This window comes from Delphinus delphis, chromosome 1, assembly GCF_949987515.2.
Source record: "Delphinus delphis chromosome 1, mDelDel1.2, whole genome shotgun sequence".
Taxonomy (NCBI): domain Eukaryota; kingdom Metazoa; phylum Chordata; class Mammalia; order Artiodactyla; family Delphinidae; genus Delphinus; species Delphinus delphis.
In genome coordinates, this window is record NC_082683.1 from 141,026,121 (window position 1) to 141,053,170 (window position 27,050).

General features: G+C 33.5%; 1 protein-coding gene across 3 annotated transcripts in view; it reads right to left on the bottom strand.

Annotated features, from left to right (window-relative positions):
* The window catches only part of TPR (translocated promoter region, nuclear basket protein), a 64,913-nt gene that overhangs the window by 21,963 nt on the left and 15,900 nt on the right, over positions 1–27,050 (bottom strand). For all 3 annotated transcript variants that reach the window (XM_059994698.2, XM_059994685.1, XM_059994691.2), the window contains exons 10-33: positions 26,264–26,404; positions 25,764–25,855; positions 25,139–25,336; positions 22,897–23,004; positions 21,676–21,902; positions 20,847–21,010; positions 20,270–20,403; positions 20,033–20,181; positions 18,850–19,012; positions 17,415–17,549; positions 16,759–16,899; positions 15,631–15,796; positions 14,435–14,601; positions 13,292–13,444; positions 12,748–12,864; positions 10,519–10,722; positions 10,223–10,407; positions 9,623–9,770; positions 7,893–8,030; positions 7,659–7,790; positions 4,359–4,489; positions 2,957–3,167; positions 1,371–1,514; positions 805–1,003 (exon numbers count right to left, since the gene is read on the bottom strand). In XM_059994698.2, the coding sequence (XP_059850681.1) occupies positions 805–1,003; positions 1,371–1,514; positions 2,957–3,167; positions 4,359–4,489; positions 7,659–7,790; positions 7,893–8,030; positions 9,623–9,770; positions 10,223–10,407; positions 10,519–10,722; positions 12,748–12,864; positions 13,292–13,444; positions 14,435–14,601; positions 15,631–15,796; positions 16,759–16,899; positions 17,415–17,549; positions 18,850–19,012; positions 20,033–20,181; positions 20,270–20,403; positions 20,847–21,010; positions 21,676–21,902; positions 22,897–23,004; positions 25,139–25,336; positions 25,764–25,855; positions 26,264–26,404 (3,747 nt within the window). The remainder of the gene's footprint in view (positions 1–804; positions 1,004–1,370; positions 1,515–2,956; positions 3,168–4,358; positions 4,490–7,658; positions 7,791–7,892; positions 8,031–9,622; positions 9,771–10,222; positions 10,408–10,518; positions 10,723–12,747; positions 12,865–13,291; positions 13,445–14,434; positions 14,602–15,630; positions 15,797–16,758; positions 16,900–17,414; positions 17,550–18,849; positions 19,013–20,032; positions 20,182–20,269; positions 20,404–20,846; positions 21,011–21,675; positions 21,903–22,896; positions 23,005–25,138; positions 25,337–25,763; positions 25,856–26,263; positions 26,405–27,050) is intronic.

Genomic DNA, 27,050 nt, shown 5'->3' on the forward strand with positions numbered 1-27,050 from the left:
TTGCTTTATTACTCCAATATAAAATATATTCCAAAATAAAACATTTTACTTTTCCTAAGATCTCAAAAAGACAAAGGATCTACCATAAACTAGTCAGCAGGAGCCCTTTCATATGATCTTTAATATTTTAATATATTAGGAATTATAAAATTTTCATTTCATATAACCTACAGCATATACTCAAGAATAATTAAGAAACTTCTTTTATGAAATAAGTTGCCAGGGGCACTATAGAGATCATTTAAAAAGCTGCATATAATAAAACTCAACTGATTTGGCATCTTATTTACCTACTAGCAGACTGGTAAGCAAGGTGCAGTAAGGCCCTGAGCATTGTAGCACTGGGCTCCTCATAAATTTGACATGATATTCTCCCTGAAGGGCTAAAGGGGCCCTCAGTGAAGTGAGGCACAGAAAACTTATTTGGCTGGTAAGATCTGATGCTGTCTAAGAATTTACAGAAGGCTTCTGGACAGTATACTGTGGACCCAAAGGATCACCATTAAAAGGTAGTAATAGTTACACAGTAAAGCAGAAGGATGGCTGTACTCTCTATCTACTATCTACTACCAGTTAACAATTAAGAAAGATTTCATAAAAAAATTACTGACATCCTCATCACTTGAAAATTAAAATTGCTGTAATTTGTGTCTAATTAAATAAACCTAAATATCTGAAGCACACATGCACATACACAGAAGTCACTTTATAGTATTTACTTTTTTTTTCTACTTAATTTTTAGCCTGAATCAAGTAACCAACTTTCACTATCAAGTTCAAATCTTAAAGTATACAGAAACTTACCAGCTAAATGTGCAATTTTTGATTTTGCTGCTACAATAGCCTTTCTTGTTTTTTCTTCCTTTTCAGTTATCTGCTGTCGGAGCTGTTCCTCCTGTGTGGTTCTATCTTGAAGGTCCTGACGAAGTCGTGAAAGTTCAGATTGAAGCTGCACAGTCTGTTCCTGGAGACTTCTTGCTTCCATCTCTTTTTCAGATAATGTCTTTTAAAGGAAGATGAAGTATGCACCATGTAATTCAACGAAATCTATATAACTGTATGCCCTACAGACTTCAAATGTAAAACTTATTAATTTGCTTATTTAGATTAAATGGAAGTATAAATATAAAATGGTGGTCAAACCAAGTAAGTGAACACTTAAAGATGATTAGGTATTATTTACATACATAAGTCATTCAAAGTAAACGGATAAAATATATACCTTTCCATATAAGAGAAAGTATCAGTGTTTAACACATTTTTTTCCCCAAAATTCCTTTTTATGACTGAGTAACATTCAATTGTATTTCTTTAGCTTTTCAACAAGAAAACAATTCCTTCAACACCTTCCACTATTCTTCTGCTCATACCTTCTGCAGATTCTCCACCTGACTCTCGAGTGATTTTGACTTTGTTTCAGCTTGGTTAAGGGTTTCTTTGAGCTCCTGCATTTCCTGGACTGAGACATGCTGTTCCTGATGTTCTCCAGAAGACTGAGCTGAGGTCTCCATGACCTAAGATGACAAAGAGTATATACTTGCACATTAGTCAACAATTCTGCAAATTCATCTAAGAAAATAATCATAAGTATGTAAAGAAATTTATTTTTAAGGGTATTCATAGATAAATCTTCTATGGAACAACTTTAATGTCCAAAAGTAAGCTATTAAACAGGTTAGGGCTTTCCATACAACTAGGTATTAACCAGCTAATCAAAATGCTGATGCATTATTTAACACAGAATTATTTGGAAAAACAAATCACTCATATGTAAATGAAAGCATACTAAAGTGCTAACAATGGTTAACTGAGAGGTAAGAATTTTGAAATTTTTTCTTTATATGTTTTTTCGTCTAACGTGCTAAATACACAATAAAGTCAATATACAAGTTCTTTACCACTGGGAATTAAAAACAAAATTCAGATCCAAAGTAAAACAAGGATTTAAAAATTCTTTTTGGTAGGTGGTTAACACAGACTACTTATTTAAAACTGTAACACAACCTGATCAATTAAAAAGAACTAGTATTTTTTTTTGTTTGTTTTGCGATACTCGGGCCTCTCACTGTTGTGGCCTCTCCCATTGTGGAGCACAGGCTCCGGATGCACAGGCTCAGCAGCCACGGCTCACGGGCCCAGCCGCTCCGCGGCATCCTCCCGGACTGGGGCACGAACCCGAGTCCCCTGCGTTGGCAGGTGGACTCTCAACCACTGCACCACCAGGGAAGCCCAAGAACAAGTATTTTTTGATATACACAATTTCAGTCAGCAATGAGTTATAAGAACATAGTTTTGAAAAGGAGCAATATTTGAAATTGGGAAACTGAATTAAAATATCTAGCATTTACTACTATCTCTATATGAATTTATAGTTCATTTTGGGACATACTAAAGAGCAAATCTTTTTTTTTTTTAAATTTAATTAATTAATTAATTTATTTTTGGCTGTGTTGGTTCTTCGTTGCTGTGCACAGGCTTCCTTGCAGTGAGCGGGGGCTACTCTTTGTTGCGGTGCGCGGGCCTCTCATCGCGGTGGCCTCTCTTGTTGCAGAGCACGGGTCCTTGAGCACAGGCTCAGTAGTTGTGGCGCACGGGCCCAGCTGCTCTGCAGCATGTGGGATCTTCCCAGACCAGGGCTCGAACCCGTGTCCCCTGCATTGGCAGGCGGACTCCCAACCACTATGCCACCAGGGAAGCCCCAAGAGCAAATCTTAAACCAAATAAAGATATCACATATAAGCTTACCCTTGCTTAGAATCTAAAAACCAATAATTAAAAATTATGAATAAGGTTTTTGTAAGTTATCCAAATATTTATATATGTATCCAAATATATATCCACCCATATATCCAAATATATACATAAAACTGTGTAAACTGTGTATATCAAAACTGTGTTATCAAAAAATGATAATATATATATGAAGAATATATTAAAAAAAAACAGTTCAAAATACCTTATCTTGTTGTGCTTTAAGTTCTTCATATTGAGTCTTGTACCTACGCCCAATTTTCTTGACTTGAGTAATAGTTTTAACTTTTTCTTGAATATCAATTATTTTGGCATCTAAGTCCTTCTGGATGCTTTCCTTTTCAGTTCTTACTTTATTTAAATCTTCCTTTAGACTCTGGATTAAGTTCTGGTTGTTAGTCAAAGATGCATTTGATCTAAGCAAAAAAAATGGGGTAAACACTAAATATTTGGAACTTTCCAAATTTTAAAATCCTTTAAGTTATATTTTTATTGTGTTGCTTTAGTCTGTTTTTTATTTAGAAAATTCTAAGAAAACCATACACACTTCAAAAGATAATTTCTTAACTTATGAACCTGTGGTCCTTTAGAAAGATCTGATTTACTTATTATATGTCATACATGCCCATTTTAGAGATGAGAAAAACTGAGCTACAAATGGTCAAGTAACATGCACACTTTTACTCTGCGTTGGTATACAGAGTTTAATCCACATCTGTCTGATAGCAAAATCTATACTCTTTCCACTCTACTGTGTGCTGAGTAAGTATATTAGGCTTTATAGGCCACATACAATGTTTGTTACATGTTCCTCTTCCTCCTTTTTTACAACACTTAAAAAATGTAAAAATCATTCTTAGCTTCCAGCTGTACAAAAAAAGACCTGTGGATTATAGTCTGCCAACCCCTGTACTGTTATCATGAACAGAACTTGAAATCAGATGACCTGAATTAAGAACATGGGTTTAACCGCTACTAACCTTATAAGCTTGGGTACCTTTCTGAATCTTAGCTTCCTCATCTTTAAAATTAAGTAATATCTCTATTTAAAATGCCAGACTACTGTTATGAAAAAAATAAGAGAATAAATATGACAAAAATTTGTAAGCTTATCAAGTATCACATAAATAGGGGCTATGACAGGGACAAAGGACATTGAAGCTTAAAAGAGGTAAACCAGAAACATTAATTTTAATATTACATTTATCTTTAAAAGCCAATATTTCACTATAAGTTCATTTAAAAACTTTCTTTATTAAAAACTTTCAAAATAGATTCATGAATATATGTTAACCCAAAAAAATAAAAGATAAATCTACTTGCAAAAATCATTGACTATTTTAAAAAGTTTGCTTTAGATTCATACCAACTATGTAGTTTTTTAAAAAGTAACAAAATATTGAGAAATAATGCATATATGAAGGCATAAAACTAAATTACTGCTTGCTTTGCTCTATAAAGTAATAAAAGGAAAGCCACATGTAAGGGCTCCAGCACTTTCCATTCTTTAAAAAATCAGGAAGCACTTAGGGGGTCACATAAAGAATAGAAACAAACTTCTTTAAGATTTCAAGAATTGTATACAACTTAAGGTTTCTTCCATATACCTTGCAATTTCAGCTTTAAGTCTTCCAGTTTCTTCAGTCAATTGTTGAATACGCTTAGCATGAACTTCCTTTTCAGAAAGGAGCTTCCGATACTCTTCTGTATCTGGATCTTTCTGTTGACTCACTAGATGCTACAACAGCAAAAATGCATAATATGGTTTTATAGGTTTTATGAAACTAATGTGCTATAACAAAGTATCAGAGTATTTGTGTTTACATTTGCTACTTGCATATATAGTGATCAAGCACCAAACTACAAGAAAATAAGATCAAAGCTTTAGTTCCTTTGTTTAGCTAAGATGTTTAGCCAAAATGGAAGGGGAAAATAAAATAAATGTCATTCACTATTATTTTTCATAGCTGCAAAGGAACATTTCAGAATCGTTACAATGGAGCCAAAAAAGGGATCCAAAGAATCTACAAGCTTTTAATATTAAATACCTAATTTCATTAAAGTGACACATACAAGGGAAAAAATATCATAATGTATTACAATCTAAACAAAAATATGAAAATAATCGTAAATAATTGATTCCATTAACTAGGAAAGAAGGCATCATAATTTAACAGGAATGTATCTAGATTTGGGCAGATTATCCTCCTTTCTTGATTTTTCAGACTGCTTGTTTGATTTAAAAAAAAGAATAAATGCGCTCTAATATTCTATAGTCCTCTTCAGATATGAGTGGTTCCCTAGAGCATTTTCCAGGTGCTAGGTGCTGTGTGAACTGCTTCATTTATTGTTTAATTTTTGTAACATGAAGAGGGGTATAATGTCCTCATTTTCACAAATAAGGAAAATTGGCTCAGAAAGATTAATGTCCTCATTTTCACAAATCACGTAACTAGTATGTGGTAAGGCCAATTCCCAATCTTTTGTTTGAATATAGAGCTAGCATTTCTTTTTTTTTTAACATCTTTATTGAAGTATAATTGCTTTACAATGGTGTGTTAGTTTCTGCTTTAAAACAAAGTGAATCAGCTATACATACACATACATCCCCATATCTCCTCCCTCTTGCATCTCCCTCCCACCCTCCCTATCCCACCCCTCTACGTGATCACAAAGCACCAAGCTGATCTCCCTGTGCTATGCAGCTGCTTCCCACTAGCTACTGATTTTGCATTTAGTAGTGTATATATGTCAAAGCCACTCTCTCACTTCGTCCCAGCTTACCCTTCCCCCTTCTTGTTTCCTCAAGTCCATTCTCTATGTCTGCGTCTTTATTTCTGTCCTGCCCTTAGGTTCTTCAGAACCATTTATATGTGTTAGCTAGCATACGGCATTTGTTTTTCTCTTTCTGACTTACTTCACTCTGTGTGACAGACTCTAGGTCCATCTGCCTCACTACAAATAACTCAATTTCGTTTCTTTATATGGCTGAGTAATATTCCATTGTATACATGTGCCACATCTTTATCTATTCATCTGTCGATGGACACTTAGGTTTCTTCCATGTCCTGGCTATTGTAAACAGAGCTGCAATGAACATTGTGGTACATGACTCTTTTTGAATTATGGTTTTCTCAGGGTATATGCCCAGTAGTGGGATTGCTGGGTCGTATGGTAGTTCTATTTTTAGTTTTTTAAGGAATCTCCATGCTGTTTTCCATAGTGGCTGTATCAATATACATTCCCACCAACAGTGCAAGAGGGTTCCCTTTTCTCCACACCCTCTCCAGCACTTATTGTTTGTAGGTTTTTTGATGATGGCCATTCTGACTGGTGTGAGGTGATACCTCATTGTAGTTTTGATTTGCATTTCTCTAATGATTAGAGATGTTGAGCATCCTTTCATGTGTTGGTTGGCAATCAGTATATCTTCTTTGGAGAAATGTCTATTTAGGTATTCTGCCCAGTTTTGGATTAGGTTGTTATTTTTTGATAATTGAGCTGCATGAGCTGCTTGTATATTTTGGAGATTAATCGTTTGTCAGTTGCTTCGTTTGCAAATATTTTCTTCCATTCTGAGGGTTGTCTTTTTGTCTTGTTTATGGTTTCCTTTGCTGTGCAAAAGCTTTGAAGTTTCATTAGGTCCCATTTGTTTATTTTTGTTTTTATTTCCATTTCTCTAGGAGGTGGGTCAAAAAGGATCTTGCTGTGATTTATGTCATAGAGTGTTCTTCCTATATTTTTCTCTAAGAGTTTCATAGTGTCTGGCCTTATATTTAGGTCTTTAATCCATTTTGAGTTTATTTTTGTGTATGGTGTTAGGGAGTGTTCTAATTTCATTCTTTTACATGTAGCTGTCCAGTTTTCCCAGCACTACTTATTGAAGAGACTGTCTTTACTCCATTGTATATTCTTGCCTCCTTTATCAAAAATAAGGTGACCATATGTGCATGGGTTTATCTCTGGGATTTCTATCCTGTTCCATTGATCTATACTTCTGTTTTTGTGCCAGTACTACACTGTCTTGATTACTGTAGCTTTGTAGTATAGTCTGAAGTCACAGAGCCTGATTGCTCCAGCTCCGTTTTTCTTTCTCAAGATTTCTTTGGCTATTCGGGGTCTTTTGTGTTTCCAAACAAATTGTGAAATTTTTTGTTCTAGTTCTGTGAAAAATGCCATTGGTAGTTTGATAGGGATTGCATTGAATCTGTAGATAGCTTTGGGTGGTATTGTTATTTTCACAGTGTTGATTCTTCCAGTCCAAGAACATGATATATCTCTCCATCTGTATCATTTTTAATTTCTTTCATCGGTGTCTTATAGTTTTCTGCATACAGATCTTTTGTCTCCTTAGGTAGGTTTATTCCTAGGTATTTTAGTCTTTTTGTTGCAGTGTTATATGGGAGTGTTTCCTTAATTTCTGTTTCAGAGTTTTCATCATTAGGGTATAGGAATGCAAGATATTTCTGTGCATTAATTTTGTATCCTGCTACTTTACTAAATTCATTTATTAGAGCTGGCGTTTCTAACCATACTATGCTATATGGTTTTGTCCCTCCTAAAAAGGTACCAGTCAGTGAACAAGTCTTCTTAAAGTGATTCAGTAAGCTACATAAATCCATTTATCACATACCAAAGCATTTTAGAGATAAAGCAAAAGCCTAAATTTGGAATACAAGTAAATAAATTAGCTGTTTTTAAAAATATACAAAACGTAACCAAAACTTTAAAAACTGAGTTATAAGTTTAATGCCTATCACATATGTAGAGGTTACATGTTAGACTTTTACTGATCAACGCATAATACTTTCCACTAGCTCATCAAACATTTTTATCCCCTTAAATTTTACCCTATTATTTTAAATCAACATGTTTCCATATTTTGGAATGGGTTTAACTGCACTTACCTGGTTACGTGCTTTCCAACGTTTGACATCTTCTTCTAATAACTTCTTCTCTGCTTGCAACATACCGCTTTTCTCACTCAGCTCAGCATTTGCTTCTTGTAAGGGTAAAATATCTAACTCCAGTTTCCTCACCTGAAAATAGTTCCAGTATTTTTTTTAATACCTGATGTGAGAGTTTATTTAAAATACTATTAAAAATAATGTGCCTCTTCTCTTCATTAGTAAGTTACAAACCTTGGCTTGCATCTGTTGTAGATCCTGTTCTAGCCTTTCCTTTTCTTCCCTCAGCATCTTATTGGTCTCCATAACTACATTCATTGTTTCGGTTTTCTTCATCAGTTCCTCATGCTGGGCCATTGTTTTTGCAGTTACCTAAAGATTTCAAACATGTATACAGCAACATATAACAATAGATTAAGACCTACCTTTTCCTACCAGTTCTAGTCTTTCCTACAAAAGTAAAAAGGATTTAAATGTCAACTTTTAAACAAATTCTTAGAAGTCTTACATGTTTTTCTGTAATTATGCTAATTACAGAGTTTAAACAAATACTAGAAATTAAAAGATGAAAGTAAAAAGATACTACAAATCCTGCTGACAAATAGTTTTTACATTAGGTAAGAACATCAATCCAGATCTTTCTGTATCTATTCTTTTTCTTGCTACACTGAATTAAAATAGTTATAAAACAATGTTATTTTGATCCTCAGTTTTTTCCCCCTTTTTCAGAAACTCTTTTATATTTCACTCAGTTGTTTCATCACTTTGGTTCTGAGAAATTTTACTGAATATTTGTTAATTTGTGAAGACCTTTTCTTCTGTTCTCATTGAGTATAATTATCCATCTTTTGCACATGTTACTTTATTCCTTCACCATTTTAAAATCTATGGTTCATGACTGCCGTGCTACACTGTTCATCTTTGGTAGACATTCTATTAGTTTTGATATAATGTATGTTACTTCTTGACTCTCCTCTGACTATATGTAAGAGTTTGTTGAGCTGGGCATTTTCTACTAGTATTATTTGCCTTTCTGCAGCCCAAAGGAACAGCAAAGAAAGCAGAAGAGACTGAGAGAATATACAATCTTTGTTAGAAACCCCAATTCTGCTCTTTTCCTCCAAGTGTTAACTCCATTGAATTACAGGGTCTGTTTATTATTTCCGTAATGAGAAATGTTTGAATTTGGGTTGTTTTCTCAATAGGATATAACTCTGGAATTTTAAATTTCTCTCTGAAAATGTAAATCCAATAAATCTAATTGTTCAATTATTCACTTTCCCCTGTTTCAATGGTTTATCTCTAGCAGGCATTCCAACTATCAGTTAAAAGAAGATAAATGATTCAAGGTCTTAATTTCCTTCCTTCCAGATGTAGAGCTGTTATGCAATAGTAAGCCTTTTGGGTGGTAGTGTGGACTAGGAGTTAATAAGCTTATGTTGTGATCACATATTCACTAAGCATCTTTTATTCTCCTTTGGTCAATTGTTTTGACTACATTTTGCACCTCTGATAAGAAAGGAATATTCTGTAGCAGTTTCAACCTACCTTTTTTTCTAAAATGACTATCAATCTATAATGAAAACTACAGTAATAAATTAAGATAACTGAAATTTATTAAGCACTCACTGTGTACCAGACATGATTCTAAACGCTTCATGTGCACTAACTCAATCCTCACTATTATTATCACCCCAACATTACAGACAAGGAAGTTTAAGAGCAAGGAAGTTAAACAATATATCCAAGGCACACATCTCACGGTGTGAAGCTAGAATTTGAAACCAGTCAGTCTGGTTACCATTAGTCTCTCACCACTGTATTGTGCCAGTGTTTACTAATGTTTAATGAATTTACACGTTTAAAAAGAATGCTTATTTCAAACTAAATTTTATGTTATTAGAAACTGAAATGAGCTCATCTCTTGATTTAACAAGTGCTTTCTTAAAGCTTAGGATACGTACCTGAACTTTCTCCCTTTCAGCATTTAGACTATCCTGCAGTTCCTGCAGCTCTCTTTCTAAAAGTTCAACCCTTTGTCGATAGCGCAGGCTCTCAACCTGAGCCACTTCAAACCTAGTTTCAGCAATTTCTTTTTCTCGTCGTATAAATCTACAAGAATATGTATTTTATTTGAATAGAAAAATGCCAACAACATAACATTTCAAAACTTGGATAATTTTTAAGATGACAAAAATCATTCACTTTAAAAACTATTTTTACAAAATGCTTTCATTAAAAAATAATGGGGGATATATTTTATTACAGACAGTGGCTTCTATCTTTAAAATAATCTGAAAGGCAATTAATTTTCTAAAGAACCCACTCAAGTTCTTACTATTAGATTCAACTTGAACTAATTTATTTAAATTGGCATATGTCTAAATGTCAAAAGTGATCACTAATTGGGTGATAGTGGCTTTGTTGACTAATAAGAGACAAAATGAGCTTTATGCCTAAATATCCTGTAACTCCCACTTGTCTGATTTATACATTTATAGTGTAAACTTCATAATTGTTGTTAACCACAGAAGTAAAAAGCATTAAGAATATATTGGATTTACCTGAGAATTTCCAAAATTTGTTCTTGAGATTTTCCTTCTTCACTGAGAGATACATTCAATGGACCTTGTACACCTTCCTTCATAGAGGCGACGATTTTGTCACTTAATTTTTCAATCTGATCATGAAGTAATCTGTTTTGTTTTTCTAGATCTTCACAGCGAGACACACTCTTGGAAACTTCATCCTATAATCCAAGAGTCTATCATAATACCAGATTTTCCAATGTACATTAAAAAAAAACTTTCAATTCTCTAAACATTCTGATGTACAATATGATTATGATGTACAATAATACCTTCAACATTCTCTCTCTTTCCTCCCAAGATGCTTTACATTCCAACAACTGTGATTCTGCTTTCTGGGTTGTTTCTTCCAAGTGCTGACGCACTGACACCATTTTGGAAACCTGTTCTTTGGCAGCTTGTAGAGCTTCAACATCAGCAGCGTGTAGCATCAATTCTCTCTCATACTTATTCTGAGCTTCCACAGCTATTTTAGCCTGAAAGGAATTATTTCCCCATCGACATAGATGATTAAAAACCCATAAAGCTAATCTTTGAAAAGATGCACATTGTATTATTTAAAGTAATAAAAGTGAAGACAATCTCTAAATGTACCAAAATAGGAGAATGATTAAAAATCACACTGTAGTGGGAAGCAGCCACACAGCACAGGGAGATAAGCTCGGTGCTTTGTGACCACCTAGAGGGGTGGGATAGGGAGGGTGGGAGGGAGGGAGACGCAAGAGGGAAGAGATATGGGGACATATGTATATGTATAACTGATTCACTTTGTTATAAAGCAGAAACTAACACACCATTGTAAAGCAATTATATTCCAATAAAGATGTTAAAAAATTAAAAAAAAATCACACTATTTAATGAAATATTAAACATCTATTCAAAATGAAACTTAAGAAGATGATATAGTAACTCGGAACAGCCTTTATGAAAAAAAGACTAAATATAACTGAGTTACATAAAATACATATATATACACAAAGTGAATGAAGGTAAATGAAAATAATCTATTTGAGTACTGAAAAATGGATACATTATTTGATTCTAATTTCCAATATTATGCTGTTTGGCAATAAGCCAAAGACAATTCATTTTTGTCTAATTTACCTTCAATTTGAAGCACTTTCCCCTGTATTCCATTTTTAAAGTAATCCTGATACATATACATGTTATGTATATAAGCAATATGTAAGCAATAAAGAATAGTAACCCAACAAATGGCTATTAATATACCACCAAACATAAAAATGAGAATGTTTCCAATATCCTTACATGTCTTTCCTTCCCATTCTACCATTTCAATAATTCCCATTTTCCTGAATTGTTTTACCATTTCTTGTTCATAAAAAGCAGTATCACATATATGTGTGTGTGCATGCTGTATGTATACTTAAATAATGTGGTTTTGTACTTTTAAAGCTTATAAACAGTGGTGTACAGAAATCTGTGTAAGCTCAGTAATACATTAAAAAGGTATTAAAATTATTTTGTTGAGAAAAGTATCTCTATCGTGTCTGTAGTACAGCTTTACAACCAGAATTACTGAAGAACTACAATAATGAAAGAATGTTTGCAGGCCTTCCCTGGTGGCGCAGTGGTTGAGAGTCCGCCTGCCGATGCAGGGGACACGGGTTCGTGCCCCGGTCTGGGAAGATCCCACGTGACGCGGAGTGGCTGGGCCCGTGAGCCATGGCCGCTGAGCCTGCGTGTCTGGAGCCTGTGCTCCGTAACGGGAGAGGCCACAACAGTGAGAGGCCCACGTACCGCAAAAAAAAAAAAAAAAAAAAAAAAAAAAAAAGAATGTTTGCAAGTGAAAGCAAGTACACATGTAATCTCCTACTCCTATTTTTCTATATTTTTCCCATTTATCAACTTTGTTTTGTTAATGGATATTGCTCTACAGGTATCTCCTACTTTTTGAAAGTTTGCTTTATGCCACTTTGCTTTTATGAAAAACCTACATTAGCGTCTGTTTTTGCTAACCAAAAGAAATCCAAAGAGCATTTTTGCTTTTACAAAAAAAGGAGAAAAGTGAAAAGTGTTCAGCGTTTGTTTTGCAGGAGCCATTATAGAGGCTGTGCGCACCCCAAGTAGCAAGAGAGGCACCGCCAAGCTCCCTCCCTGAGAACTACACTCAGAATCTCAATATCAAGCTGTCAGGGCTTTGAATTGTGTCTGTGAGCATCTATGCTTTATCTCAATTTATTTTGTGCTTCCATTAGCAAGATGTGTCCTAAGCTAATTGTTTCTTCATTTCATGACATTGCAGTTTACACACGGCTTCATAGGAACTTTCTACTTTTGGACAGCAGGGGAAACCTGTGTTTACTTTTAGCCTTCATATATACTTTTCAACTGATGTTATTCCAAGTTCCACAAGAGTGGAAATAAACCTGCATTTTTGTAAGATTCACCAATCCCCAAAATGCATTAATATACTCCAAGAACTGTTCCCTAAGATCAAAGCTCACTTCTCGATAACTGGCTCTAAGAGTGACACTTACTTGTTCCTGACAGTCCCGTCTGGCTTGCTGCTCATTACTCAAAGCTGTGCCTGCTCTCTGAAGAGCTTCTTGTACTTCATTCTGAACACTATTGAGTGTTTTCTTTAACTCAGATAACTAAATCAGAAGAACAAGATTAAAACCAGAGTTAATTGCAAACTTACTTTAAAAATACTGAAGATAGATTTTTCAAAATACAAGTAGCCCAAAGACTTCTTATTAAATTTAAAATAGTCATAACCTGATATAATCTACTGGACAAATTTTGCAGGTCTATGTTGACCCCATATTACTATCTGCAAAAGTCAATTTTTAGGCAGAGGCTTCTAAAAAGCAGCACTGATACCTAGTACCATAAAGTAGTCTTAAATATCCAAAAGGAAACATGTGCAGATGTACAGAGTAAAACATAAAACTAAAATTGTTGGGTATGTGTTCATTCAATATCTGTTGAGATGAACTGAATAGTAGCTGATGAGCTAATTAAAAGAATTTAAATTCTTACCATAGAAAAAGTGATTGATATGGTAAAAACTTAATTTACCTGTTGTTCCATGCTCTCTATGGCTCTTCTCTTGTCATCCTGAAGTTCCTGTTTTTCCTTCTCTACTTCCATTAACTTCTTTTCCAGCTGTGTCTGAAACTCAGCTGACTCTTTTAAGCGAACTTCAATATTCTTATGTACTTCTTCTGTCACCTTTGCCATCAACCAAACAATAAGATACAAAGAATATACATATTTAAAATTATACAGTTACTTTCCCCAAATCTAAACTAAATTTAAAAAATACTAAAATTAATGTTTGCCTCGTATTTTTTTAAAAAAAATCCATCAAATGCTGATTCAAGAGTTCAAAAACATCACTTAAAACTATGCATAATTTACCTCTCTACCTGTTTACTGGTCATTTTTCTTTTTTGAAGTGAAATTTCCAATTTTCATTTTCCCCTCATTCTTCATATCCACTTGCCAAATCTGTCCATTCTACCACTGAAAGGGGTTTTTCTCCCCACATATTTTGATTTTCATGATGCCAGCCACGAAAGGATCTTTTAAAACTGTGGCCCTAGTCTATTGCTATAGCCTCCAAAACAAACTTTGTACCCTCCAATCTATTACATTAATCTTTCTAGTTAAAGCAAATTCTGGTTATGACATGTTGGAAAAAAATCAATGCCTCAATAATCTTACAACGTATAATTTAGTATGACTTGAAAACCTTTCACATTTGGCTCCTGACTACGTTTATAATTATATTCCTCACTATTTCACTTCATAAATGCAACACACTAACTAGCCTTTTTATCTTGGCTGATGGTGCCTTCTACGTGGAATAACTTCCTACCTTTAACTATCCAAATGATGCTTTCTTTCAAGGCTGGACACAAATGCCTTCTCTCCTGTGGAGTTATGCATACTCAAAAGACAAATAATCTCACCTACCTCCCACTCACATCAACATTTCATCTATACCTTTTCTACAGCAATACACTTTCCATGTTGCACAAATTTTGTGTGATCTTTTTGTTTGTTTTATTTGGCTTATTAGACTCAAGCACTCTTAAGAGGTAAGTGCAATGTCAGTCAAATCCATACTTTTACACAGTGTCTTACACATAGCAACAACCTAACTTAAAAAAAAAAAGTTAGTAAGTTCACGCAAACCGATTTCAAAATTGTATATACCTGTTTTTCCTTGTTGAGGGACTCTTCCAAACTAATAACCATTGCACGATACTGTTCCACATTACTAGTGCTTGTTTTGAGTCTTTCCTTCAAGTCATTCACCTGCTCTTCTGCCTGCCTTAGCTGACTCAGAAGGTCATCCACATCTTCTTTGTTGCTAGGCTGACCTAAAAGATTTAACAGCTTTCTTAAAATGAACACGTTAAAAGATATTAGAGATGACTGTTATCAATCCTGACTGTGAAGTTAGGATTAAGGCTGAAATAAGTAGTTAACTACCTAAAAAGTATATTTCAACCCATACTGAATACCAAAATAAAACCAGGTTACTGTTAGTATGTTATTTCTTCAAAAGAACTTTGCTGTTACAAATATTTTTTTTAAAAAAAGATACTTAAAAAGAGAATACAAAATATTTCCACTAAACTGAGACAGTTACTTGAAGAAATTACCATTCTTAATTTATTTAAACGTTGTTTATTCCAAAACACTACACCTTAATCATTTAGTGCAATTTTCATTCTAAAATTCATGGAAAAGGAAGAAATTGCAGATTAGAAAGAATGTTTTCATACCATATGATAACAAGAAAGAAGTATTGGATAATTATATATATATACTATATATATCACATATACACATATATACTTATGTTTTAAATTTCTCTTCTATTAAGAAATAAAACCATGTAGAAAATCTGGACACAATGGCTTTGCATTTGAAATAATGTATTGACAAAGAGAAGCAAAACCTAATGAGACAAATCTTTTACCTGTGGCTATCAATGAGCAAAAATTAGAAATGTTGCTCTAAAAGAGACCAAGCCAATCAATTATTTCTGTAAGTGAGCCATATCATTACAAATTCAACAAGTAACCTCATCTCGAAAGGGAGAGTTAAAAATTCAAATATTAACCCTCCACAAGAGAAACATTCTTAAAGTATCAGTAAAATGGTTTCAATAATTGGAAAACTAAGAGCATATCTTGGTCAGCTGCCATATGTACAACTATTCCGAATCTTCCAAGTCTGCAAATTTATTAATTTAAGTGGAAAACTGAGCTTTACTATAGGAACAATAAAGGTTTTTTGTTTTTTAAATCTTTTGCTAGTATCCACAAAGAATAGGCTATTTATCTACAGGATATGTTATAAACCTAAAGAGGTACTTTTTATCAGCCTACTTAATTATTTACCTTTACCAGTTCTCTGTGAGGACTGAGAAGCAAGCTGGACTTCCACATTACTAAGGTGCTGTTTCAATGTAGCAATTTCCTTTTGAGCATTTTTTAACAGTTCTTTTGTGTTAAGATGAAGATTAGTCTCAGTATCCAGCTGTCTCTTTGTATCTAAAAGTTGAACCTATAAGAAAAAATACATTAACCCTACAAACATTTACCTTTAAGTTCTTAAGTAACTAGAGGTTCAAGTTATCTTTTTACAGAACTTTAACACTCTGGCTAAAACAGGGTAACAGAGATGAGATTTACCTCCCCATCTGAAACAACCAAAATCAAAAAAACAAACACCAACCAAAAAACCCCAGACAAAACACATTAGAACAACTGTGATACCTGAGTTAGGAAACAAAAGAGGTGAACCCTACAATTTCCCAACTTATTGATTTAAGAGTGTGCAGGCTAAGGCAAAGGGAAAGGGAAATGAGGCCCACAGGATTCCTGAATTGAGAACATAGAACTGAGAGTAGAAGAAGGCTAGTTTGAATTCATAAGACAATCAGAGAGAAGAGAGCTGCACTGAGTACTGTGATTTGCACAGGATCCCTCTTGAATATTCAGCAAAATTGTGATCAGTGCATGCCTATGAAATTACCCTAGACAGGGTAAAGAATCACCCAAAGAGACTGAATGAAGACTCTCTGGTGCTCAGAGAGAGTTATTAGGAATAAATAATGCCTGTTTCCAGCAGCCTGACTACAAAAGCTCTTAATTCACTGGGCACTGGGACTAGTAGTCAGGAAGATACTGGCTTGGTAGCAGTGAATAATTAGTTCTAAACTGAGCACTGCTTTGGGCCTGCCTAATAAATCGTAAAAAATATATTCAATAGAATCAAACTATTTTCAATGAACTTTACTGCATTCCAGAACAAAGTTCAAGATTTATAGAAATACAGAAATATCCAGCACCCAATAGGATAAAACCCAATCAAAAATTACTAAGCATACAAAAAGGCAAGACAAACTTACGAGTCTGTAAGAGATCTCTTCAAAACTATGCTTCAACATGAGATGACAGTTTATCTACACACCAGCTTAATTTTTAAACATAAACATTCTACAGAAATTCAGAACACAGACTCACATCTAGATTTCTAGTAAGTGTATGCCTTTGTTCCACCTCATTTTCCAACTTCTTCTTTAGATGGGATATCTCATGTTCCAGTTTTTCTATCTGGCTACTAAGCCTTTGTTTGGTTTCTGTTTCAGATCGTTCCAATATTCCCTAAGGTAAAAAAAGATTTTTTGTTATACTTAAGAAAAAAGTAAACCCCCCCCCCCCACCAAAAAGAAAACCCAAAGGCAATAGAAAATTATGGGAATACAACTCATTTCTACATGAAGAGGTTAATATCTAAAATTTTACCAAGAAGGTATTTGACATTATCCATACTAAAACATCTATTTAATAGGGAAAATAAAAACCATATTACCAACGGCCATTCAGATTTCTTGAAGTTTTAAAGACTATAAACCAAAGATTAAATCTTGTACGCAATTAAACTGTACAGGACTCTAAATATAGACCTGAGGATTAAAACTGCCAATTGCATAGCTTCAGTCAGTTTTCTTTAAATGTTTTATTTAGAATATTGACGTCTTAATAAACTTCAAATTCAATGATCATAATGCATGACAAAAATGACATGAATTTTCTCATTAAGAAACCTGAGAAAATACAATGTCAAAATTGTTCAAATATAACTTAATTTTTCTACATGTCCTTTTTTATTTGGTTACCTGAATTGTTTGCAGATTAGTTAGCAGCAAGTTTTGCCCTCTTTGTTCAGCCAACAAAGATTCTCTTTGCTGAGAAAGACGAACTTCTGACAATTTAAGCATTTCCTTTTCCTTTTTCAAATTTTCTGCTCTTATCTTGAGGCAAATACAAGTTAAAGAAAAAATATTGAAAAGCAATGTGTCAAATGTAATAACACAGTTATAAAATTAAAATGATTCTTCATTACTACATATTTCTTAATGTTAGAAACTAACAGTAGAGACTACATCTCTTCACTATATAAGGAAATACAACTCTTAGTTTCATGTATTGAAATATGAAGCAAATATTGGAAATACTAATAGATCAAAGGAAAAAATCTTGCAATTACCACAAATACTTACACTATCTTTGCTCTAACAAATCAGACTTTAAAACAAACAATAAAAAAATCTAAAATGCCAGAGTGTAAGAGGCAAAACTGAAAAATTGTGCTATAGTCATACCTGCATACTATTAAATTATGCAAGTTTAGAATCTAAGCTTGGCTTCTAAGGATCTGTTTGAAAGTGCTGACTGATCTATTTAAACTTTTTTCCCCCATAAAGACTCTGAGTTTCATGGGATATAGGAGGGTTCGCTGAAAATCAATATCCTCAAATATTCATATTTTCAGGATGAGTCAAAAACTATCAATCATAAAACTTACTCCACCAGTTTGAAAAAGTGCTGCTGTCTAGTCTCCACAAAGGAGTGGGTACAAGACAAAAATGAAAGAATATAGCCAACAGAATTAGAAAAGCTAGGTTTTAAGTCCCAACCAACCCATCTCTCATCATGGCCCCAAAACAGGCAAATTACTTAGCTTCTGCGTCTGTTTCTCGATAGGCCAAATGGGGGACAACTGTACCTAGTTCATAAGTAATGATTAAAAAGTTGTAAGAGACAATTTTATAAAAAGTAAAGCATTGTATGAAAATTTATCTTCAAAGAATTTAGAATTTAGTTGAAAGTACTGTCAATTTCTGATTGACATTTATATTCATCATTCATTTCATCAATTATATTTTATTCATTGAAATTCAGAAATATAATTCAATGCTAATGAAATTTTTATACTGTCCTTTATTAGAAATAAGAATGGATAAAATATTCACCCACTGCCTTTGTTGTAACTAGAGCAACAGTGACTTACAAATTTATTTTGAAATGGAAAATCTGTAAGACAATCTTAGTCTAGACAAACAAACTTCTTTCCCTCTCCAGTTTTATTAGAAACAATCACCCAACTGATCTGATGGACAAGTGGATGCCTGGAAACTATTTGATAAGGACATGTAATTCACAAACCTCAAATATCTACATTACACCAACCAGTAAAAGCAAAGTAATAATTAAAAAACAAGTGTCAAATGCAACTTATAACGCAAGTGAGATGCTGGAAATTGGTCTCACTTCTGCAACAGCTAGCTTTTCATTAGCTCCTCTCAAATCTTGTGTCATTGTGTTGATGATCTGTTCCTGCTTTTGAGTTGCTGCAGTGAGTTTCTGATTTCTCTCGTGTAGGGATGTTATTTCTCGACGATATCCTTCAACATTATCTTGTAGCATTTCATAACTTATATGAAAAAAAAAAATTCCATAAGCAACTGAAGTACTATATCCTAGCTTAGTTCCTTGATTTTCACAAGAACTTAATTTTACATGATTAATAATATGAAAACAGTGGCTTGTGTAATAATGTAAAAATCTCCATTCTTTTTTCTAAATTCCACATTTAGCAGTCAAATTCAAATTCTAATTAAACACAGTATTTCATGCTGAATTAACTTTTTAATCTTACTCATTTACAAGTATTCTAATCATATTCAAAATAATGCCATATAATGTTGATACACGAGACACCCATCACTATACAGTATGCAATTTAAGATATTCACTCATGGTTAGTGATGGATTTTTGCCAGTCCTTTTTTTCTCTCTAAAATTCTTCATGTTATTTTCTTATGTGCTTGAAAGCTTAGAAAATGGCTGGCTAGAGCTATCAACATAGGAGAAAAAAAGGTGCTTTCATTGGGATATCAAACTGTTGGAATGTACAGAGACAACTTCTTGTCATATACTTACAAAAACAGTTTGACCATGTAGTATACAAAGAAATAAGTTTTCTCCTAACTTGATAAACTAACAAGTATTCAATGGCTCTGGTAATAACTATGGAATGAAATTTACCATTATTCCTTTGTTAAGTAACCAAGAAAGTGAATTTTCCCAAAATTAACTCGCTAGAGCCTGCTTCTCTTCTACCTAGACTAGAAAAGGCTGAATTTGCTCACAGTTCTCTTATCTTCCTTACTTAAAATAATTAACTCCTATGGAAACAGTATCTTCTTTAATCTCAGGAAGGAAAAATAGCAACATTCCTTACATGAACTTCAACTTAACTAAATAACTACCTGGACTCCTTAGCAATATCCAGGAAAATCATTAACCAAAAGTAAAAAATGAACCCCTGTACATCTCATCCTGGATCAGAATCCACCAAAAAAAGTAACACTATTGCAAATTAACACTTGAATTTGATTCAACTGAAAACTAAGTATACCGTTTAGACTTAATTTTTGAAAAGAAAATTTACCGTTTAGAAGCAAAATCTAGCTGGGTAGAAATTTTGGTATTTTGTGATCGCAAATCTGTGACTTGCTCCTGAAGTTTCTCAAGCTGCTCATTCTGCATTTTTTCATTATCTGCCTTTTCTTTTTTGTAGTTCTCAAAAATTTCCTGCAACTAAATATTGGAGAAATTATTAGAAGATGATAGTCCATGTTCTCAAAAAACCTGACCCAAGATAAAGCTGTAAAGGTGGGGTCTTTACCTGTTTAAGGGCAGCCTTGGCTTCTATAGCCTCTGCTGACTCAATTACAGGTACTGGAGTAGGAGTGGAAACAGTCTGTGATGTACTTGAACGTTTTTGAGTTGACACAAGAGAACTATCATCTAAGCTTGAAGCTTCAGAAACGTAAAAAGAATGATGTAACATTTCTTCACAAAATACGTCATTACCAAAAAACAAGCTGACTCATTTAAATGAAATCATAAGATTATAGAAATTATGAGACAAAGAACCTACTAAACAATTTATTAAAGTTATTTATGACTTCTAGTTAAATAAAGGTAATTTTTGCAGATTAAATGTCAAAACATAACCAGAATAAACACTGTAATTCATTGCCTCTCAGATGCATATTTTTCAACAATGATCAGCATTTTTCTTACCTAATATATTTTAGAATTGATGACGTGCTATGATCACTCATATATGGTAGTCAAATTTGAAGTTAGCACTGTTAAAGTAGATACTAGTTATATTGCAAAATCCATTCCCTAATATACATTTCAGAAATATTTCCCCAAAATACTTGGAAACTTTTAAGATACGTATAAAAACGTACCTTGTAAAGGAATGGTAACTCCTGTCGTCTGTGACAACAAAATACGGTACATATCACGCTGACGAACTATGGAATCAACAAGCTGCATTTGATGTCGTCGTGATTCACGGAGTTGTTCCAGTTCAGCGAGGGCGCTCTCAAGTTTGAGCTGAAGCTCAGTTATTCTGCAGGAAAAGAAATCAGTCTATTTCACAGGACTGAGATTGAGAGGCAGTCATAATTTCTATTGCAAATTGACTAAGCATTTTATCGCCTATCATTAAGCACAGTATTTTCATCTCTCTTATCCTTTCCTTCTTCTGCTGCTATTTTAAGAATCACTTTTAAAACCCCCACCATATAGGACACAGACACTCACCAACGTCATCTGAAAAATTTGTTTGCAAAAATTAAACCAATTCCACTGAGTCCAAACTCCAGTCTTCTTACTTTCATAGCCATTCTTCCTCCTCTAGTACCAAAACCATTTTTTCCCAAAAAATTCTTTACTGTAATTCCTTAAATATCTTCTCCATGAAGCCTGGCCTGTTCCCTAAAATCTAGGCTGGGTCTCATACCCTACGCTCCCATGGATAGGCTCATCTATTACAGCACTAATCACACTGAACTAAAATTATCTATTTATTGATCTTATTATCTATTTTATCTATTATCAGTCTCATCCACAAACTGAGGTCCCTGAGAGTAGAATTTTTGTTTTTTTGGGTATTGTTGCTCAGCTGTTTTTTTTCTCCTAAATCACTATATTCCCAATATCCAGCACTGTTAGGGGCACACAAAAGGTTTCAATAAATGTTTGCTGAATAAACCAAAGTAGTCTATTGCTTACTTGGATGAAGTTGTTTCTTGTTCTTCTCTTTCTCTGGTTTCCCCAAGTTCCCGAAGGGCCACTAAGAGACGTTGATTTTGCTGTTGAAGCTCTTCAATGTTTCTGTAAGATACTAGGTGCTGTGATATTACTTCAGATGAACTACTTATATCAGCAGAGCTTACTTCCTCATCACGGATTACATGGTTACCCCTCGCTTCTTCAAGTTCCATTAGAAGCACTCTAATCTAAAAAAGGGTTTTAATACGTTATCAAATAGTATTGGCTTTGATTCTGGAAATGTTTAGAAGAAAAGTAAAAATTTTCAAATGACAATGTTACTTTATGAACACTGTCAACTTAGTATTAAATTATCTTGAAAAACAAAACATCAAGCTTATCATTTTAGATATTAAGGCCTAAATAAAGAAAACCTTAATGGAAAAATTTATTTTTCATTTCTATGGACGTACGTAATGAAAACTACTATTTTTTTAAAAAACAGATTCCAGAAGCATGGTTCCATTTTTCTAAAACAAAGACCAAATAAAACACACAGAAATATATACCCATTTTGTGTGTGTGTGTGCGTGTATGCTTGCACTCGCATGCTTATATATGTATTATGTGGTGGGGCAGAAGGGGAGCATGGAAAATAGATGTTAATTTCATTCATGTGAAATTTTTATCTATGTTTGTGTGTACGTGTGTATACCCACACACAAAAATTAGGGTAAAATATATGAACAAAACAGACCTACATTTCCAAACCTGTTCAGTTAAATAAAAAAGTGGTAGGGTAATGCATTTATAGATGCATATACAAAATGCATGATTTTATTTTAGTAAAAACAAAGAATGTTTACATATGTTTACATATGCTCTTGTGTATCTGTACATATAAGAAGACGTGAAAGAATACACCATTGGTGAAAGAATAACACCATTCTGTTAACTCTGGGACTTGGGCAGGGGAAGAAAACTTTTATTTACCTTTGAATTACTTCATTTATTACAACCAGTACCTTCAATTTGAAAATTTATCAAACACATAAGGAAAAGAGAAGGGGGAGCAGCTACGGGAAAACAATGACTAGGCTGCAATTCTGCTAGAGTGGTTTTCTTAGTTGATGAGAATTTCGTATGTGCTAGTTCTACCTTACATACCTGCAAACAGATTCAAACACTACTAGGCAGTCAGTTCAGGGAAAAAATACAGGAAAAGAAACAAAAAATTCTAACCTGTTGTGAAAGATCTTTTATTTGTACTTCCATTCTTTGATTGTCTCTTTCAAGCACAGATGAATGTTTATTGGCTTTATCTGTGTCCTCCTGCAATCGCTGAATCTCCTTTAAAATGAAAAGTCAAATGAAAATTGTTTTTCCTTCTAAGATCTATATAAATAGCAGTTACACAAACAACAAAAATATTCAGTGCTCAAATACCACAGTAATCAACTTATAAATAAAAAAATTCTATATAATATACTAGCCTCTAAAGAGAAATTTCTTAAAAATAGGAATACATGTATTTCTTAATATCTCAAATATTGCTCATTATAATGTTCATCACTGTACGATAATGATGAGGAATTCCCCCTAAGTTAACTGTGAACTACAATGTTACAGCCACACCAAATTCATAGTGTATTATCAAATGAAATCAGAGAAATACTCTCAAAAGCTTCGTTACTAAGACAAAAACAAAGGACTGCATTACAATGATGATCATTATTATACTATCTGGTAATAAATGTTAAAAGTAAAAAATGTTGGGTAAGATGCATAAAAGACTTGATTTTATTAAAAATGCATCAGGAATTAATTCTAAAGAAGCAGCAGCCAATGTAACAAGGCTGTTAAAAAAAGGAAAGAAATTACAGCATATTGCAGTGCTCTGTAAAGTTTAGCATCACAATATCATTAGGGATTTAGGGGCACAGTTTTAAGGAGCTTGATGTAAGCAAAAAATATCTTTGAAATCTTATGTTTTATCTCAAATTTATACAAAATTTGCTTCTTAATGTACTGTTTTCACATAATAATGTTTTACACACTATTCGAGTGAAAGATGGCTCATATTTTTCCTGGTGTTTAAAGTACCTCTGAGCACAGTGCCCTCAGGGAACATGGATAAACCAATTTCAGTTGACAAAATGAAGCAGGCAAATATTCATGAAAGATGGTAACGACACAAATCTACTGAGTTCAAACTGGGATAAATTAAGATGCCAAGGAAGGAAGTAATTTGGTTATAAAACTCTAAGAATCTAACAAATAAGCACCACAGAATCTAGACTGGACATGATGTATGTTATGGACAGAAGACTCAGCTATGAAAAACATACAGAAATTATCTTTAAAGTCTTCGGCAGTTATGAAAAATGTCTGTGTTTATTACTGTGCCTGTATGTTAGTGATGAATTAACAAATAGGTTTCCCCCACAATGAACAGCTGCTATTATCTAATTTTTAAGCCCCTCTACTTTACTACCTCCTTCAGACAATAAGCTCCAAGCAAAATGCTCACTCTCAACAGTGAGAAAGTCAAGTAGATCCAAAGGACCTCTTTTTAAACCACATCAAAGGGGCAGAGGTGTGTCTAAAACCTAATATTCTGTCAAGGCAAGACTGCTAGACATCATTTGATTTAGGAGAAAGAGAACATTAGACACAATACACCCTGATTTAAACTGACATCTAAATTGTAATAACAACAGCAACAAAATTTAAGGTGAATTAAGGATACAATTTATTTATACAATATATTTATACTCTCAAAAAAAAATTATCAGTTTAGATACAAGTTGATTTAACTGATTTTCCCCAATAAAACTTGCTTAATAAATCTTGAAGATTTCTCAGTAATAACAGTTGTAGCCTAAAAACAACATTATCAGCATATAAATACTTTTTAAACCATTACCTATTAAAAAGGAATCTTAAGAGGTAAAGAATATTTACAAACTTCTTTAGTACTTCTAATATGCAAAGGAACAGTAACAAAATAATGTATATAAAGATTTGCCAAATTGTGAAACGATATTTAAAAAAAGGAATTCTTTTCAATGGTAAGTCAAACAATATTATCATTTCTAGACAGAATATCAGAATTGCCTGACAAAAAATGACTATTGCTAAATTTAGAAAGGTTCTATTAACAGAGATTGTTATTTTAATCTGAAGAGTAGCCCAGGGAGATTTGGCTATTTATCATCCACTAGAGAACCCTACAGAAATCATCCCAAATGTCTTAAAAAATGCTAAAGGTTTTCAATGTTAGCTGAATAAAGATAAAACATTTTGCAATTACAGATGTTTAATAATGTAATGACAAGTTCTAAAATATATAATTACCCTATCACTGAAAAAGTGGTTAGCCTTTTAACTTAAATTCTTTAATTCTAAGAAAGAACTACCCTATCTAGTAAATGGTTTCTCATATGTATTTTTTCTACAGTTAAAATTTAGGAATGGAACCAACCTTCATAGCTTGTTCAAGCTTAACAGATAAACTTGCCACAGCTTTCTGGGCACGTTCATACTCCTCACGTTGGCGTTTCAAAATTGGTGCTTTGGCTTCAACTTCTTTCACTATTTCATCTAGATACTTATTAATTCTTTTGTTCTCTAGTTTCTCCAAAAGCAGCTGATCCTGAGTTTCCACATAAGCATTATACAGCTGAAAGAAGAAGAGGGGTCATTTCAAACCTAAGCATAACAGATATACACAGTTTGTCTAGCTTCTTCATAAACATTCATTAGCAATTACACAAGATGGAAATGTTTACTGTATGTTACACAGAACCAGGAACCAAGAAAGCCTTTCCTGGGGACTTCCCTGGTGGCACAGTGGTTAAGACTCCACGCTCCCAAAACAGGGGGCGCAGATTCGATCCCAGGTCCGGGGACCAAGAGTTTGCATGCCACAACTAAGGAGCCCATGAGGCACAACTAAAAACAAACAAACAAAAAAAGTAAGAAAGCTTTCCCTAAAACGATCCGTTAATCACTAGGCAATTTTAAGAATAATTTTTCTGGGGCATAAGTGTCAGAGAGATGTGAACACTTTTGCTGAAGGAAAATAACAGATTTAATACCATTTTTACCTCAGTTAGCTTCATGCCAGGTTTCACTATCTTAGCTACGGCTGCTGCAGTAGGAGACATGGCTGCAAGCTCTTCTTCAGACAAGATGGCCCCTGAGCCAACACACAGAAATCGAGTATATTTTTGTAAAATTTCAAAGTAAAGCCACTAATATTTCTTACAAGTAAAAGTGATACCTACTGTACATTACATATAAATTCCTATGAAGACTATATAAAATATGACAAGTAACACAATTCTAAAAACCATGCAGTAATTATAGTTAAAACTATTCTGGAAATTGACACACAATTATGTGTGATCAAATGGTACTTATACCTAACAATACAATAAAGATACAGATAAAGTAATGCGGAACTAAAAATAAATAAATTGTAATGCTATAACTTAATGAGTTTCCTACATCACAACATGACAAACACTATTAGTGAAGTTAAGTGAGGACTATGTAGGGAAGTTCTAGTATTTCAAACCTTTAATAAGCATCTATTAATCCATACCTTTACGTTTTGTGGCAGAAAGCAGGTCATTTGCATTCTCTAATTCCTTCTCTAATTTCCTTATTTTCTCAAGCATTTCTTTTTCCATTTGATCTTTAGATTCCTCTACTTCTAGAAGATGATCTTGTATTGCTTTATTGGCTAAAAACATTTTTAGAGACAGAATAATCAAGCACATAATTAAAATCTTTAAGTTACAGAATGTAACAGAATAGTCAGCACACAATATTAAATTCTACAGAGGCTGTGGTTGACAGTTATTACCCACTGGAAGCTCTTGATGTACTTATAATTCCTGAGGTGTCCTGGCCTAGTCAATCTATTTCTCCTTTTGATGTCCCTTTTATAAGAGGGGAAAATAGGGGAACTCAAATTATAAAAAAAGTGGCTCTAAGTGTCTCTTTGGTTTTAATCTGATCTTAGATGTCTAGAACATAGGAAATGCCTGGAAAAGATCATACATAAATAACTTACATTAAAAAAAAGCAGGAATATATGAAATCAAAGACTTTAAAATACATTATAACTTAAAAAGTAAGGCTTATTTATGGATTAAGAGAGTACCCAAACTATAAACCTATATGTATTTATCAAAGGAAACGTTTCAAAAATGGAAGAAAAATTTCCTATTACAATCAGAATATATATATAAGGTTATCAAATGAAAGAAACAGAAAAATGTTAGCTACTTATATTTTCAAATATTTGCTGAAAATAGAATTTAAAATTTCTTGAACTAAGGATCTTTCTTCTATATCAAATTTTGTCCCTAATAAGGTATCTGACC